This window comes from Larimichthys crocea, chromosome XVII (assembly GCF_000972845.2).
Source record: "Larimichthys crocea isolate SSNF chromosome XVII, L_crocea_2.0, whole genome shotgun sequence".
Taxonomy (NCBI): domain Eukaryota; kingdom Metazoa; phylum Chordata; class Actinopteri; family Sciaenidae; genus Larimichthys; species Larimichthys crocea.
Window position 1 is genome coordinate 15,145,725 of NC_040027.1, and position 17,847 is coordinate 15,163,571.

Below are 17,847 nucleotides of genomic sequence, written 5' to 3' on the forward strand. Positions count from 1 at the left end.
TTAGGAAAGTGGACTGAATAAAAATTAACCATTACCACACTGAGAGAATGTTTAAAATGACATTATTCTTGTTCTGAAAGGAAGAAGGAGAAAGCAACAGGAGAGGCTCGAAAGAAATATGTAAGACACAATATAGAAATAGATAACCAGAACAATATTTAATGGTGCTGCTATAGAAGAATTTAGACTCAAATAAATTAAAAAAACATGAAGTTCAGATGAAAAGAGGAAGACAAGGATGAGAAGGAGGGGAACATTCCTTCCACATAAAACCGTTGCGCTTTACTTACTCTAAAATACAAACATACATCATGAAATTATGACTCCCCTCTGGAGCTTTCCTGCTGAGGAACCGTAAGTCAGAATAGACAGGAGCACTCTGGCGCCGTAAGAAGGAGAAGCTCACGGACACATACGGTCTAACACAATTTATCTCACATACTTGCACACTCAGTAAGCCAACAAAACTGGCAGGTAGGATTCTGAAATATTGTATATTCCCCTGCAGTCCAAGAGCTGAGCGCAGACTAGATCAGAGGAACCAGTAGGGAAATGAGCGTCTCGGCTGGCTGGCTTTTCTGATCTGACACATATGACACCTTGTCCCTGGTGCTTTTCATTACATTGGTTGTTCCACACAGTGTTGCTTTTGTCCCACAGTTACCCCAACAACTACAGCAACAGCACGCTGGAGCAGAAGGGTCCCCTGAGCGGGTCTCTGGCAATCCAGAAAAAAGGTTACTACAGGACACCAGTGAGAAGTATAATAGTACTACACTGGGACTATCATAAATATTAACAAGCACTTGCTCGTGAACCCACTACAGAGAGAAGTGTAAGTGTAGTTTATTTCACGTATTTGTATAATAGAACACATCACTTCAACCGCGTTTCACGTACGTAACTGCAAACCAAATTTGACTTTCGCGACGTGGCGGGTGTAGACGAGGTGAAATCCTAATGAGCCGGGGAAACATTTTAAAGTGTGTGTGCATTGTGTCACAGTGGAGCCATACGTTTCTATGGGCTCTTTGTCCTTCCCTTCTGTGATTGGCTAAAGAACAGGAACAAGTTCATCTGAGCATTTAACAGGCTAGCCCTGTGGTGAGCGCAGACAAGAAGGGACTGTGTCTGCCAAGCCTAATAGCAGGTCAGAGTTCAGCCAGTCGCACACAGTTTAGCACAAATGCATCACTGTGGAAAAACCAGAGTCTGGTACCTACGCAGCACACGCAGCTCTTTCTTTAGCCTCGTTATCAGCGCAGATAAGCATCACACCTACAAAAGGTGCAAATGGAGCAAAGACAGAAACACGATAGGAAGTCACAAAATACATTTTGCAGACGTGAACCCTCATATGGCGTATTTAGCACATAGAAAAACACACGTGGTGAATTTAGCCTGCAGCTGTGGGTTGTGATTTCAATTTAAGACTCAACAGGTACTTTGTTTAGTGACCAGAGAGGCACAAACACATCAGAAGAAACCCCCAACCCAACTTTACCCATTACACACACACACACCCAGTACTTATGTTGGGAGTGATGCTCTGGAACAAGCACTGCGGCTTCGGTCTCCCACTCATTCATTCCCACTCTCCCTCTGAGGGATCGGGTGGATTTATGATGGAGGGGAACGTCCGAGAACAAGAAAGTGGCGATTTCCCTCCCAACGCGCGCCAACTTGGCTCGGCACAGCCAGCTGGTCACACATCACACAGTCGTACGCGTCATTGACAGACTCAGACTGTAAGGAAACGCCGTTCCACTCACACATACAATGACAAAAAAGAAACTCCACCCAATGAACGACCAACTAGTCACACATCGGTGAAAAGCTTACTGAGCGGAAAGTCTCTCCTCCTTATCCACAAATACAGACAATAAGGACATACAGTTAAAACTGGCAAATGTGTGGCGTTTCATAGCATTAGCTTTGTCTCATGGTCTGTCATTACTTCCAGACCATGATGGAGAGAATGGGTGTTTAAAAGTTTCTTTAACTACAAACAGACTGTGGAGCTCTCTCGTGTTTGTTTGTACATGCGCGAGCGTCTTAAAATTGTGTCACGCAGCAGTAGGTATGATACGTGCCTGACGGTGAGAGGAAAAACCGTGGCAGCGAGAGGACATCAAAGCCATCCAGTCATTGTCGAGTCAAAACAAGAACAAACAGTACAGCAATAAAACCACACACGTGTACCCGTGTGCATCGCGCTGAGCGTTTTCTTTGCAAAAACTCATGAGGGCTTCCTGAGTGATGTCATGCTGCGGAGCCAAAGCAAGAAGAGAGGATATAAATATCTAAGAGAAAATACATTACTGCTTTTTATTTCTCACTGATTCATGTGTTTGTTCCAGCTAAAAAGGGAACTTCAAGATGTTTCACAGCAAAGAAGCAAATTTATGTCGAGCATGCTCTTAAAAAACTCCTATAAAACTATTTTAAAAAAAAGGATGACGGGATACAGGCGTGGAGAGGCAACCAGCTTATTGATAGAGTTACTGAGAGAGAACAGAGACGGAGCAACAATAGACGATAAAACTGATGACTGTGGCACTGAATAATCCGTGAGATAATGAGACCAGATGCATGTACAGAGTTTGCTTCTAAAAACTTAAACGATTTGTCCTTAGGTTAACCACTGGCTCATAAAAACCATAAAGATTAGAAGCTGATAGTAAGGTATTTTACTGCATCCTCTAAAGATTAAACCTTGTGGTGGTCTGCGGGCCTGTGTGTTTGTTTGTGTCTGTTACCTAGGTATGGTATACAGGAGACCATGCTCTGGCTGCTTATGAAGTCTCTCAGACGTTTGTAGTTGTCTTCTTTGGACATCAGGTAGTCGAGCCGGTCGAACGTCGCCTTGTCCTTTCGACTCAGTAACTGCGCGTTAATAGAGAGGAGAAGAAAAAGAGAGAATAAGAGCTTTAACAGACACAAACAAACAGCTGTGACGGGTTAGCAAAACACACGAGCTAAGAGAAAGAAAACAGAACTCTTCAAATAAAATAGCTTAATGTAAGTCGCCCTCATTCAGCTGCACTTACTAATGAGCGAAATCGGATATACACAAAAGGGCTATAACAGAAACAGTAACGGAAAGAAAGCCAAAAAAAGAAAGGGACTGAGAAACGTATGGCGAGGTCTGACTGATGCGGCGCTCGCTGTAATGGCTCGCTGTTGACTAATTGGCCGTCTGGAGACGAACCATCAATTTTGAAGCCTTTCCTCGTCAATGTCTGAAACTTTCAGTCACCCTTCGACGCAGCTAGGAGAAAAAACAGACGTAAAAACTGTTCAATGAACTTTTTCTTAGACTTACTTAATGAACTTAACCACTCACATGTGGTTTTGTGCCTGGAGCGCAGAAGAAAGCAGCTTTCCAGGTAGTGACTGACAGTTTGTTTGCACATTTGCACATGTCTATTTGTGAGAGGTTTGGATGTGAAGCCTATTCCTGTAGGAGGGCTGCAGACAACAGTACAAGCTGATCTGCTGACATATGAACTTCAGAGGTTGTGACAACAATAGCAGAAAGTACAAGTTGTCTCTCTTTCTCTCCCTTTTCTCTGTTTGTGCTCTTCAGTTTTCTAAGAAAGGCAGGTGTGCTGTGTCCTGGCCAGCAATAGGATTTGCTGACTGGCTAAAAAGAAACTCTCTTCTGTGGTTTTGTGGACCAGAGTACAAGAAATTTCCACCATTACATCAGAGCATCATCATGTCATTATGTAAGCTCTACATCTTCAATGAAAACACTTAAACAGATTGCTTATCCTTCACACATTTTTAAAATGGATACTGATGTATGATTTCCTGCATTGAAAAAAAGGTCTACAACTTTTCCAGCCACACAAAACCTGCTAAAACCCAAAGGTGCTTTGTTCATTACTATGATATAATATAATCGAAATGGAAGACCAGGACAGGAGTTTTTTACATTCAAGAATCCAGCAAGTGGGGATAGTCCAATTTGGCTGCTACGGTGCAGGGTGTCCGTCAAAAAAACGCAGCGACCTGCGGCAGAGAATTTGAGCCGGATCCAACTTTTAGTTGAAACGCAGCCCGACGTCAAGCTACGGCCGCTAATCAGACAATGGGAGCGCTCAAACCCTCCACAGTCAGCCTGAAATGTCACTGAAGCTGAGACTATCCAGGTGGATTCATGGACTAAACTCTGATACTCTAGCTGATGTGTTCTGACTTTGTTTATTTCATGTACCCAGCTTCTAAATCTGTGTCTGGCTCACAATTCAAGCTGCTAAATAATGACACAAAGTAGTTTCAGGCCTCCTTCAGGCGGGCGAGAAGTTTCAGGAGAGGCTCAGAGAACGGAAGTGAAAAAAAATATTACATCACTTATCGAAAGGAAATCACAGAATAGTCTAAATAAGTGTGATTTGATTGAAGAGAGAGTTCAAAGACACAGAAGTTTGGGAGAATTTTAAACCCCCCCCCCCATTTTCCCAGAGCCAAAAACTAACAAATAAGTCCTTTTGTACCGGTACTTGGTTTCATCTGATTTTATGATTCATCTTGTCTCAATTGTAGAGTATCTGGGATCAAATAATAAACATCTAAACTAAGTGGTGTGGTGTTACGTTTGTTAAAATCCCTCTTTATCTCATGGGATTGGGTGAATTTAAGGTTTCCCAAATGTTCTGAATAATCCTCTTTGTTTGTTTGATTTTTGCTGAACTCTGCCCTCCACCTTGTCATGTCACTTCTGTGCTAGTTTTTATAAGCCTTTGTTTGTGTGTCTAATGTTTTGGTAGAGATCTGCGTGACATCCCAAGTTTATTGACAGCGCACTACTAATAAACTTCAAAGTACGGGAAATATACTCACCGCCCATGTTTTGGTAAGTCTGAATATGGGAGCACTTTGTAACGCTGACACCACAGCCATGACCGCATGGAGGTTGTTCATGTCACACAGTTTCTGTGAAGAAGTTTGAAGTACATTAAGTCGTGTTTACAATGCAAACGGTGATAAAAGGACAGAACATGGATGTCACGTTGTGTGTTGATGTGTGTACCTTGGCAGTGCGAATGTACAGACTCAGCACCTCGGCTCTGATCTTCAACGTTTGTGCATGGAGGATCTCTCGTACAACCCAGAAACTCGTCTAGAAAACAAAGAACACACACACACACGAACAGAGATTAAGGCACCGAACAACACCTGCAAACTTACCGAAAACAGTCCCGGGACACTGCGAAACTCATGACAGAAGAAAAAGATCTCTCTCATATTTCACATTTTTAACAGATTTGAGCTCTGTACAAAGTGAGGCAGTGAGTTCTGCCTTGTTAAATCTCCAGTCTTTGAGTCCGGAGCCAAGGTCTGCAGACATTCATGACATCTCTGGGCTGAGACCAGGACAAAGTGGAGCTGGGGAGCGTGGTGCAGGCTGCTAACGGCAATGCTCCATTAGAGTCGATCAGGAATTAGTTCTTGAGGAAAAACAAGAGCTTTGCAGGAAAATCCCATCGATTCCAACTGATTGCACAACAGATACACACCATAACTCCTAATATGTCAACCCAGGAGTGTGTGTTTGTGTTCAGAGTACTTGGCCAGAATGATGTCGGAAATCTGTCTCTTTAGGGGGAACGCCGCTAAGCCAAAGTTCTGATTACACGTACACACACACACACAGACAAGTCAGTGAATCAATCAGTGTTTAAGCTCTGGGGAGAGAGGGAATGGAAAGAGGGTGAGGGAAGAGAAGAGGTAATGGGAGGGGAAGTCAACACTGCAGGGCTCTGAGGGCTTTCAAAGCCCATAGCTGTCTGCACATTGTGTTAAGATAAGACTGTCCCAGGGCTGCTGATCTTTACTATTTCGGTGATGCAGAGGCGTTTTTATCTTTCATTTTCTGAATTATACGCTGCATGCCAACTCTTCTCTCCCATTAGACTTTTAGTACGAGCTCGATTAACGGACTTTGTGGTCAACATTCCTCCATTCAAGCCAGACCACAAGGTGAACTTCTTGTGGATCTATAAATTGTGTGTGCGCGCGCTTCTCTCCATGCCTTTCTACATTCTTGAGGTGCACAACGTCTAACATACACCTGGCTTTGCCTACTTTTTCCTGGAAGCAGCCCCATGACTTGTTTTTGTTTCATGGAGGAGGTGAGGTGCTGAGGAGTGAAAAGATAAATTCATCCAGCTACTTTCGCTCTCTCTCTCTCTCTCGCTCAGTCTCTTCCTATAAACACACGATTTACACTCATCAAAAGGAGTTCAATCTACGCAGGTACTGTATCTCCGGGAAACAAGAACCATGTGTGTTTAATTTTCACCATATCATGAGGAGAGGTATGTGAAGAAGATGAGGGAGTGAGGAAAGTGGACAGAAGATACATAGATGTTGGACCCTGACTTCCACTGGTGTCTTCTATGATTTGCATCTCTTGCCTTGAGACAACCCCCCACCCAAAAAAAAACTCTCAAATGTCACATCTTCCTTCCACCTCCAGTTTACAGTAGACAAAAGTTTCCACTGGCAGTAAAATGCGATTCCAATCTGGGAGCAAAACATGCTGCAGCTTCACATTTAGTTTCCTCAGTGGTCTAACTTGATATCTGAGGTCAATCTGGACAAATCGTGTCTCTCCAAAATCACAATACCGCTGGGTTTCATTACACTTTCTGTGTCCTCATCAGTCTTGGCCTCCAAACCTGGACAACGATGAGATCACTTAGAATGGCAGCGATTTACACAAGAGCATTCACAAATGAGACAGAGACTGAGGGGTTTGGGGGATACAGGGGGTTGTCAGTCAAAGTTCTGAGTCTTTACAGATCTCATATTGCACCCCGAACCAGAGATCATGTTTGCTGCGTTTATGAGCGCATCAAGGCCTCCAGACGGAGCTGAGAGGCCCCAGCACTTCAATAATCATAAATAAGCAGAAGCAGACAGATCCAGCCACAAGCTGATAGCTGAGGATCAACCCATTTAATGGCCCGTGGGGAAGAAGGGATGGAGATTAAGATCTGGCCAGAGAAGGGGACTACAGCTGACTGCCATGACTGACTCAGGGTGATGCTGGGATCTGATCCTGAGTGTGTTCGCGCCTGTTCGATGGAAGAAAATCAATTTATGATGTTAGCAAACGACCCAGAAGCCATCAATGAAAGGTCAATGAGCGGGAAAAGGTTGGTGCTGCTTTTAAGTGTTAAAAATAAAACTAAAAATGGTGCGATGTCTTCTGTAGGTCTTTTCCTTTTGGTGAGGGTATAGTCACTTCCCATTTCTTTCTTTCAGCTTTCTTTCTCACTGCAGTAGGCAAGTTGCTGATTTGTTTCTGCATAACACCCAGTCAGACAGATGACTCTGCACTGATCCTAATGGGTTCTGAATTATTTTCTCCTTGCCGCCTCCTTAAGAGACCGGCCAGCACTCTTCTGCTCCGCTGGCTTCCAGAGCGTAGAAACGAGGACTGAAGGAAGAAGAATATGGCTCGTGCTCGTGCTAAGGAGCTTTCTGGGACTCTCCGCCCTCCCAATCCAAGTCCCGTCATCCAAAAAGATCATTTTCCTTGGCTCCCGGCAGCTGAAATGTGTGCAGCTAACATCTTGAATCACCGTTTGCGATCGGCTATACATGGAGAAGTTTCCACAGCAACACATTCTTGTTAGATCGTCTCATATTTATACTGGAGGGCAGTAAAGTGGGTCCTAAAGGAACCTGGCAAAAACACTGGAAGGGGATTGAAGGGCATGGCTGCCCCTTACATCATTACCCACAACTTCCTGTTGATGATTTCACAGGGCACCTAAGGAGCATAGCACGTGCACTCCTGCATACATTTGGAAACGTTCCTACACATGCTGCACCAGAATGCAGAAGCACGTTAATAACATCCTGAATGCCAGGACCAAAGACCAGCTAAGGACAAAATAAATGCACACCAGTTTCACCCGGGGACTATTTATGATGTAACATGACAAGAAGGGAGGAGATTATTAGGAGCTGCCATGGCAAGCGTGGCTTAAAAAACAACTGCCTCTGGGAGAGCTAGGGTGATGATTTAGCACTTGGAGGATGAAGGCAGAGGACATGATGGAAAGAGGAGCTGTGGTCTCTCCGTTCCTTGATGACCAAAGCTCATAAATCATTAACGTTGCATAAGGGACTGTTTTCTCTCTCCTTTTAAGAGAGACCTGAGATCACACTGAATGCAGTGTGTGTGTGTGTGTGTGTGTGTGTGTGTGTGTGTGTGTGCGTGCGTGTGTGTCTCACCTGGTTGAACCTGCGAGTGAAGGCCACAACATTTGGAGCGGAGCTGTGCTTCTCCTTCTTGTTCCAGCCGCAGCTTGACAGCTCCTGAAAAACACACAAACAAATGAGGGGGAAATTGATGTTATGCAATGAAACACAGTACCTTTTTGTACATGCCAGCATTTTTACTGAATGTACTTAACATTCGGAGGTCACTCGGTGGGAAGAGAGAGAAAGAGAGGGGAGAAGAGGACAGGATCCAGTCAACTCTCAGACAGATTAATGGATGACAGCAAAAACAAACAGAAAACTATGCAGGAACACAATCTGCCACAGTATCAAGCTGTACTCAATACTGATTAAAACAATTCCAACGTGAAGCAGGTAGCCAAGATATGCACTGATCCGTGCTCAGTTGCCGCGTAACAAGAATTCAACCTCAAACAAACTTAAAAACTTGTCCAAGGCGTTTTTGACTGCTAGTGCCGCTGCAGAGTGATGTTTTGTCCCTGTATAGTCTGCATCTGTTCATATACCGATACACCCATCTCACGTGGCAGTTAAATTACAGCTGTAACTAATAACATTAATGGTAACTTAGTCCCGATTAGTCACGTCCTGTTACGCCCACACCTACACGCAATGCAGCAAAGTCAGAATGACCCACACGGTGAACACGGGGGTTATGTGGTACACATTTCAGACGGCTGGGGTAATGTAAAATGTAGAGGTGCCACATGAAAAGAGAAATAGGAACAAACCGCCAGCCGATGTAAACATTGTTGATTTCAAAACATTTTTTAAAAAGGCATTGTAGATGTTCTATGTGGTTGGAGATGTATTCATGAATGTTTGTTAGATCCTAAGGCCAAAATTATGGACAAACAATGTATTTTCTCTGAGAATGCATGCTGGTAAACAGTGAAAACCCCATAGTACACTACTTTTTATACCTCTTGTACTCTTCAATCTGCAATTACAAAAGCTGCAAATCTTCACATTTAAGAAGTCGGAAATGACTTAAAAATCCATGATTTAAGTTGCCATTTATTAATTTTCTGCTGATCATCTATGTAATTAATCATTTCAGCGCTAATCCTAGCCTTGCAGAGCAGCAGCAGCTGTAGAAGCAGCAGTGCCAACACTAATTTCAAACACTGTTTTTTTTTTTAAAGGCTGGGCAGTAATTTCGGAACATGAACACAGCAAAAAATAAAAAATAAAAATAACACACAACCGTCACTTCTTTTTAGTAGTACCATGCCGGACTCAGTTTGTCCTCAGCCACCGACCTCAGTGATGAGGTAAAGACAGAGACCACACAGACATTGCAAGGGGAACCCAGACCCTCCTTTGGCCGCCGCAGGCTGTCCCGAGGCCAGGGACACTGACGTAACAGTAGGAAAAATGTTGTGAAAGCTCTCCTGCTAATCCCTGCCAGCCCGGTCAAATTGGGCTACAATATGAACAGCTGAATCAGGCTGCGGCCCCCTCCTCCCACACATACACACAATACCTCCTCCCCCATGAGACTGACTGTCTGGGAGCAACAGCATCTACCAAAGCTCCCTGACCTGACCTGGACAATACACTTGCAAAGCGAAGACGTGCTCAGTCAGGAGAGAGTCTCTGAGTCGTCCAGAGACGGCCAGTGGGGGTAAAGAAGTAACATATCAAATACAGATGTTAAGAGCAGACATTCATGCGTGGGCGCTGTGATGCCTCAGGGCCTGTGTTTCCTGAGTCAGGATGAGGATATGGGGGAAAGGAAAAAGGAGGACAGAGGAGGGAAGATGAAGGGATAGCATTAAGACTATAAAGGACAACACTGTAGAAGACCTAACAGCATCTTCCCACAAGGTTTACGAGCCTGCGTGGAGCCTCCTCAGAGTTGGAGCGTGCTGTCCCCGTCACAGGATGGAGGGCGGCATAGACTAGCCCGTCTCACCGAAGAGAGTTCATCGTTTATTTAACATCTGTCCTTTTTAAATAAGCACTCTCCCTTCTTCCTGCCGTCGTGTCGATCAGTCTCCTTTTCCAACTTCCACACAGCTTTGGTGACCGTTCTTAAACAAAGACGTTCCACAGTTACTGGGAGGCGGGTGTGTTTGTGTGTCTCACAGCTCGGGCCGCCACCTGACCACCCAGGTAGGCGGCACACCCAAGAAGAGGAAGTCCTACATCTCCCTCAACATTTCAACAACCCACAACGACCCTTCGATACGGGACCACCTGGGCCTGTCTTCTAATCTAACCATCAGTCCCTCCATCTGTCTATCCAGCTAAAGCTTGAAGTCATTTAGGCTCCATTGTTCTTCAGCCATTATGTAATAACCAATACCAGTGCCTCATGTGTACTTAAAACAGCAGGGAACTGATCCAGAGCATTTTCAGAAACTAATAGGTTTCCTTTATTTTTCTTGTGCTTTTATACTCTCATTTCACACTTATTTCGCATTTGCAAACTGCCGGGGGATAAATCTCTCCAAACAGTTGAGTCTTTGGAGAAAGGACTTTGACAAAGCGGCTCTGGTAAGGAGAAGGTTTTTAAATGCTGCCGTTAAAGCGCACAGTTTAAAAAAAAAGAAAAAAAAAAGCTGCTCTGCCAAACCACAGACAGCCTGTCATTTCCACATTCTGGTCTGGCAGAGCAGTGTTTTCATTAAAGCAAAGTCCTATGGGGCTGATAGAAGCTGGCTGTATCTACACTGTTGGGTACGTATAGCTAATACTGACGTCAGTTCTGTTTGAACATTTAATCAGCCTATAAGCTGCAGTCGTTAACAAATCACAAGTGATGGCGTAAAAAGAGCATTTTTTATGGAGCCAAATAAATATGTTAATGGAGATCAGATTTGTAGCCGAATATTGAAACTTTACCTCACCCAAAACATCTCCATGGTCGTTTCTATTATCTCATTATCCATTTTTTCAATTTTGGTTTTTATGAGGTGTATTATCTAAACAACAGTGCAGGCTGAATAAGATAAACTGCCTGCAGTTAAGCCACAAATTGCTATGACCTCATGTGAGATACCAAAGCGATTCTTTTTGATTTTGTCTACATTGTAAATGGAAAACTGAAGCGTTGGGATCCCAAAAAATAATCGCAAGAGGCCATAGGCCAAGACAGGAAGGGCTGACAAAGATGAGTGGAAAAAGAAGAACGATGAGGAAGGGAGGAAGCGCGATTGAGAGGCGAGGTTTGCGGCAAGGACAGAGGAGATTGCGGAGATATAGCGAGGATGACAGGAAGGAGTACGATGGAAAACCTGCACAGATCTGTACTTCAGCTTGTAGTGAGACAGAGGAAACCTAAACTCAATGCCAGGTTATGCCAGATTTATGGTGCCACTGGTCTACAGATTTAAAAGGGTAAAATATGGGAGCAGAGAGAAGCAGAAAGGAAAACAAAAGGAATGTAAAAAGGGAAAATAGGGTCATAAAATGCATTGTTGTCTCAGTCGACAGTTTAAACTATAGACTCTGGCATGGGTCTACAAGCCAGTGGTCTCCATTACCTTGCTGTGCACACCATGGAAAGAATTACTTTTCCAGGAGTTCTTTTAGTACATGTACTCTATGTGGTTCTTATGGCAGTACAGGCCATCTGTCCAGGCTAGTAAAACCAGACAAGGCATGTTCCTATATGACTGCAAAGTCGATTCGCTATAGATGTTTTTCGCCATAAAATGGTTCTAAATTCTTAAAGAAAACCATAACCATAAATAAAAACAGAGATGCATCATTAAAATGTGTTTTGATGCGTCTACCACAGACTGATTTTTTTTTTAAGTATTCCGTTGGCAGCTTCTGGAGAGAATCCTCTCAGAGAAGGGAAAACTTGTCATGGTGGATTTTCTGTCTCCACCGCCAAAACATTATTTTCCCCACCTTTCATCATGATAAATGCGTATTGACCATCATGCTGACAGACTGTAGTGTGGGTGGGATTCCCTTCTGTGTTTCTTGTGTAGTAATTACAGACCAATCCATCCACCAGCAAACAGACTTCAGGGTCCTACAAAAAGCTTGTACTCAACATTCTTTTTTTTTTTTTACAGTTGTGACTACTTGACTGAATGATTTATTTATTTTTTATCTCACAATCAGTGCTGCAAAACATTAAGCCTGCAGGCCTGAGTATGTGAGACGTTACCTGCTTCCAACCGTGAGACCTTCAGTCTGGGGAATCGGGGGATTTCGGCGCTGGGTGCTCAGACATGTGAGGAACTGACATACTTCTCAGCGGTACGTAAAAACGCAATCTGATAGCTATTCCCTGCGAGCTGAAGCAGAGCTCGCTAGCCAAAGCCACTAAATTACTTACTTGGCTGCGTGTTAAAAACAAGTCCCTCTACGTCACTCAATCTCCCTTTTCCTCTCTGCCTCTATTTCATAAACATCCAGCTGTAGATCATCAGCCGCACGTCTGATTATGAAATTATAAATGGCCCACTGGGACAGAAAAACGGAGAGGTGAAGGGAGAAAGGGCCTTTTTATTTCACATATTTCCTTTTATTTTCACTTACACATAATTTTGCTCTCTACATTTCTCCTTCTCAGCTGATCTATCCATGTTAAAGTGAGCCGCTCGCTCTTGATAAACAGATCCCGCCAATGCAACAACCCATTAGTAATCACTGCCTCGTAAATTTGGATGAGAGAAAAAGATTTAGCTACAAGTCCCTAGGATCCCCTCCTCCTCCTCCTGCTGCTCTTCCTCCTTCTCTCTATGAGCCATCCTGTCATTTTAATGGCATTTCACTTTGTCAACCAACAGCCAAAAAACATATCAGCAATTCAGCTGAGGGTTGTAGATTAAACATCAGTCTGCTCTGCACTGCAGATTATTTTACCATCAAAAACAAAATAACTTCTGGTCTTCTCATTGATTATACCTGTGCTCCAAAACAGAACACAACTCTGACAACGCTATGATCAACAACTCTTTGGCAGTTTCCCTGCTCATCTTTTTGTACTCATTGTGTTTTGTGCTGACGAGCGTCCATTACGCGTTGGAAGTAAATTACGGCAAAGCTCATGCATGACGGTGTGTTATGAGCTGTCACTCGCGTGTCATCAAAAGCAGATGTGTTTAGATTGTGTCTTTGTCTGTTGTGACGGAGTCGCATGTGTTCAGCTCTGAGCTTACCTCTCTTGAGACTTTTCCAGTATCAGAGAGTCTTTTTAGACGTACTAGCCTCTCCAGCTCCAGATAGTGAGCTACGCTTCCACTTAGTCACACAATACCTTTGCCTCACACAGCTTTTTGATGTCTCCACCCACAGGTTGTCATCTTTTATTGCTATTGTGACAAACACTTATCTTTTCTTCCTCATCCACGAGGCTTTGGCGAGACCTTTCAGGCTGCTCTCCATACATCTGCTCCATGTCAGCGCTGGAACACTTGAGTTAATGAGATCTTCTGTATTGCGATCTCGTCTGGGGCGATTTTTTTTTTTTTCCCAGCTCGTGCCAGAATGTCTGTTTATGAGTCATATACACATGTAAAAATGTTGTAAACAAGAATGTGTATAAGAGCGTTTGGACACTCTCTCTCGTTCTCATACACACACTGACATTCATATTCTATTAAGACAGTTATGATGTGGGAAAATAAAATCTTAAAAACGGGCGAAGTCATAGCTAGTTTATGGTCATTTCAACTATTTCAAGTAGCAATTATTATGGAAATGACCGCAGCTTTGGAAGACTTGCAAAAGCAGTAATATTAGAGCAGCTCAAACATGACAGACTGCTGATACAGAACATTTCAGTCATGCAGAACAACATTTGTACGATGCAGCATATAAGACTAGAGGGAAATCTAGGTTTATCTACAGGAACTCCGCTGTAAGGGCATTCATAGAGCGTGCAGAAGAATCGTTTTTAAAGCAATATGACCGCAGACCAGCAACACTTGGAAGTACTCTGGTGGAAAATATGATTCGTCCTTTGTTTGTTATTATGCAGAAAGTCAAAATATATCAACTTTAAAACCTCTGAAGAACATCTGGACATGTCCAAGTTCAGTAATGCATGAAACTCTTCTGAAGATATCACATCCAGTCAAAGATGAGAATGAGAATTACAACATATCCCATCATGGAAACTAACGCGCTCTGCCTAATTTCCACTCGAGAATATGAAAATATTTGTTTTAAATTAAGACCCCTTTTAACTTCAGTCATGTCAATTACCGTTGCACATTTATTAGTAAACCCGACCGGGGTTACCATACGTGTGTGTACATGTAGATTTGAATCTAACATGGCATTTAAGAGGTGCTCAATTGGCTAAAATTGGCTGCATATCAGTAAAAATATTATTGCACAACTGAAGTTATTTAATATTTTCCTATTCAGGCAGAGAGCCGAGTGAAACAGCAGGCGTGCACCAACACGCACACGCACACACCTGCTTTTCACATCATGTGCCTGCAAGGAGGGCGAGGAGACTGACAGCAGTGGAAACTCTAGTTGATTTTTAGTTCAGTCATAGCAGTGTAGCTTCTTTTTTTTTTTTTTTAACATATTTGCAGCCAGTGCTCAGAGAAAAAGCACAGTGAGAGCAGGAAAAGCCCCCTCTAGTCCATTCTGTCCCTGCCAGGATGCTGCTGGGTCACTCTGCTCACTGTCCACTGTGCTGCTCCTTTTCCCTCCGGACTGCAGCCTTCATCTCCTTGTCAGGCCTCCCCCTCAATCAGGCCAGGGACTAACTCACCACTTGCTCACTTCTACCCCTTTCCCACATCTATCTTCATTCCCACTAAAGGTCTCTCCAATAAATATTCAAGCAAAATGTGAAACCACATGCCCGTGCAACTGAGCCTTAAAATATTTACCCTTAACCACTATTCTAGCAAATTTAGCAAACTTTCATTAGGCTTATAAAACTCACTCAGTCGGACCAGGCCGAGCACAAGAGCGTGTTTGCATTTTTAAACCCTACAGTGACCTATGAGCCAACCGTTATTGACAGGCAGTTATGACGATGGGGCTCGAGTCCAAACGACGTCAACGACTTCCCTCTGAGTGAAAAAACAACAATACTGGCGAAAGCTACTCAGGAACTTTAATCTTTTGTCTTTTCCATTACTCAGACACAACAAACTATTTACAAGAATCAAACAGGACACGCCACACCATTGTTATTAAAATTTAATCAAAACATGGGCCTGGGAATCATTCCAGAGTAGCCTGTGTGTGTCTAGTGTTAGCCGAGACAAGTGTTGCACATATGAAATAGCAGGAGTTAAACCGAGCCGCACCACACTGGGATGTGGTCTGCATGCTGCTTTTATAAGGCCACAGTGGCCAACCTTAAACACAGGTTATCCATAACTGCTGTTAGGAAGGGCCTACCAGTCCAAAAGAGAGGAAAAGCATGAGATTACACCGCATCTCATGATGTGACAGACAAGGTGTGAAAGACCTGGTGAGACACAGATGCCCCTTTTCTGCATGGCTATGATATGTGGCTCTATGTCACTCTATATTGCAGCATGGTACAGGGATATAAACCGCACGAAAAGCGAAAAGGAGAGGAATCGAAGAGGAAAGACAGCAGGTGGTGACGATAAATTCTTAAACACATATGTTCTATGTGACATTATGTAAATTCTCCGTTGGACTGTTCTCATTACATAATTTAAGATGTGAGAGTTCAGGTTCCAGACTGTCACTCCCCAACCTCCGAATGTTCTAACTAACTCAATAGGCATGCATGATTTCTGACACTAGGTGTCAAAAATAATATCCGAATAAAGCCGCCAACACCTCTCTTCTCTCTGCTGAACTGAATGCAGCTTACCTCTGGCTGGATGGCTTTGAACACAGGAGCATCCATGAGCGTGATTTGGCCCTGGAGGAGAAGAAACACAACAGATGTTAGACTAAAACAAAACAAACAAAAACACATTCTGCACCATTTCCCTAATAACACACTGCTATACAGGAGCTACATTATCTTTCATGAAGACAAAATCAGATCACAGCTAACGGTTTAATAATTAAAACGCTGCTTTTGGTGGACGTGACAGTGCTCTTTAACTTATTGCACCTTTGGATGCCTTAACATGCCACACAGATACATACATGCAGAAGGAGGAGAAGTTAAAGAGTGCCATCTTGTGGCTGAATGTGGCATACCAGGTGACAAACATCAAAGCATTGAAATGAGAGGACGGACATGGTGACAAACATGATTTTATTTGATTTATTATGGCACAACTCTGGGGAATATTATTCCACACAACAAGTTAAAGCTAACTGAAGAGAAATGTGACTTCTGCTCGTTCATGGTTGCCATGGGAGGTTCGTGCAGAGGCAGCCTGAGGGAAATCCATCAGTGCCTACTTGGCACTGCCAGACATCATCAATTATTACTGATCCAAACTCTGACCCCATTTCCTCCTCTATCATCCCCGTCTCCTCCTGCCGCAAGTCAGCACATCAAATTTGTGCTTACTGAACCTTTCGTTTTCAAAACACTCGAACATACAGGTTAACCAGACAGGGACAGAGAGACTCACGCAACACGTTAACTTCACTTACTGCATATTCTTCAGGGGTGACCTTCAGCACATCAAACACAACAGCATCGAAACTCTTCTTCAGGTCTGAAGAACCCTTATCGCTGAGAGATTCTGAGCTGCTGCTCTTCTGGAAGACAAAGACACACTTGTGTTATGAAGAAAATAATGGCTGTGCTGTTGAGAACAAGGTTATCACGTGGAAAAGAGAGGTGAGGTATGCAAGGTCTGAGAGGTTTGAATAAATAACCGAACACAGTGAATCACAAAAAAAAAAGTGTTGACTGAACATTTTCCGTCCTGTCAGTTTCAGGGAGAAACATGCACAAGATGAACTTTTGGAAAAGTGTGGGTGGAGGTTGGGGAGTGAGCGGGTGTGGCCTCACCTCAGAGACTGTTGCAGCGGTGGTGGTGATGCCTGATTGACCATTAGGGAGGTCCATCATTCCCACACCATCTAGTTTTAGCGCAGGAGACCATTCATCATCCTCAGCTGCAGCAAAGCCGGACCGGCCCTCTGCACAGACACAAAAACATGCCACAGTGAGTACATCTTTCACCACATACTGACCGTTATCACCTGCAAACAAAGCAGACAGATCACTCAGCTTGTAGCAGCGGCAGCACCACCTGCTGTTGAGAAGTGTTAATTGAAGCATTCTCAGGTTCAGGCTATATATTGTGTCGAATTCAACCTCGCTGAACTTGAAATGTCGGTCAAAGTGTTGACAGGTTTCAGCTATCGGCCCAGCAGGCCTGTGAATGCCGTACGGACGCCCACTTTCACAGCCTGTCATTTACTCCACGAGAGACAGAGAGAGCGAGGACACGACAGACGGAGCTTAGGCCGAGCATTAAGAAGAGATCTTCTGGTCTGGAGAAAGCAGCTGTCAGTTAGAGACACAACACTAAACAGCTTACAGCTGACACTAGAGTATGACCCGCTGCCACTCAGTGACTCTACAGACCAGACTTCACTACTAAACTAAAGATTTTGTTTTCTTTTTTATGTTAACTGGCTACAAAGGCGGAATATGTTTGTCCTGAAAGAATACTCAGAAAAACATGGTTTATT

At 43.6% G+C, this 17,847-nt stretch overlaps 1 protein-coding gene across 3 annotated transcripts in view; it reads right to left on the minus strand.

Moving 5' to 3' along the window:
- ralgps2 (Ral GEF with PH domain and SH3 binding motif 2) overlaps positions 1–17,847 on the minus strand; it is a 68,574-nt gene that overhangs the window by 28,539 nt on the left and 22,188 nt on the right. For 2 of the 3 annotated variants that reach the window (XM_010739768.3, XM_010739769.3), the window contains exons 3-9: positions 17,159–17,289; positions 16,795–16,902; positions 16,052–16,102; positions 8,257–8,340; positions 5,039–5,128; positions 4,849–4,941; positions 2,760–2,886 (exon numbers count right to left, since the gene is read on the minus strand). In XM_010739768.3, the coding sequence (XP_010738070.2) occupies positions 2,760–2,886; positions 4,849–4,941; positions 5,039–5,128; positions 8,257–8,340; positions 16,052–16,102; positions 16,795–16,902; positions 17,159–17,218 (613 nt within the window). In that variant the 5' untranslated portion in view covers positions 17,219–17,289. The remainder of the gene's footprint in view (positions 1–2,759; positions 2,887–4,848; positions 4,942–5,038; positions 5,129–8,256; positions 8,341–16,051; positions 16,103–16,794; positions 16,903–17,158; positions 17,290–17,847) is intronic. The other variant, XM_027290061.1, reaches the window with a different exon arrangement.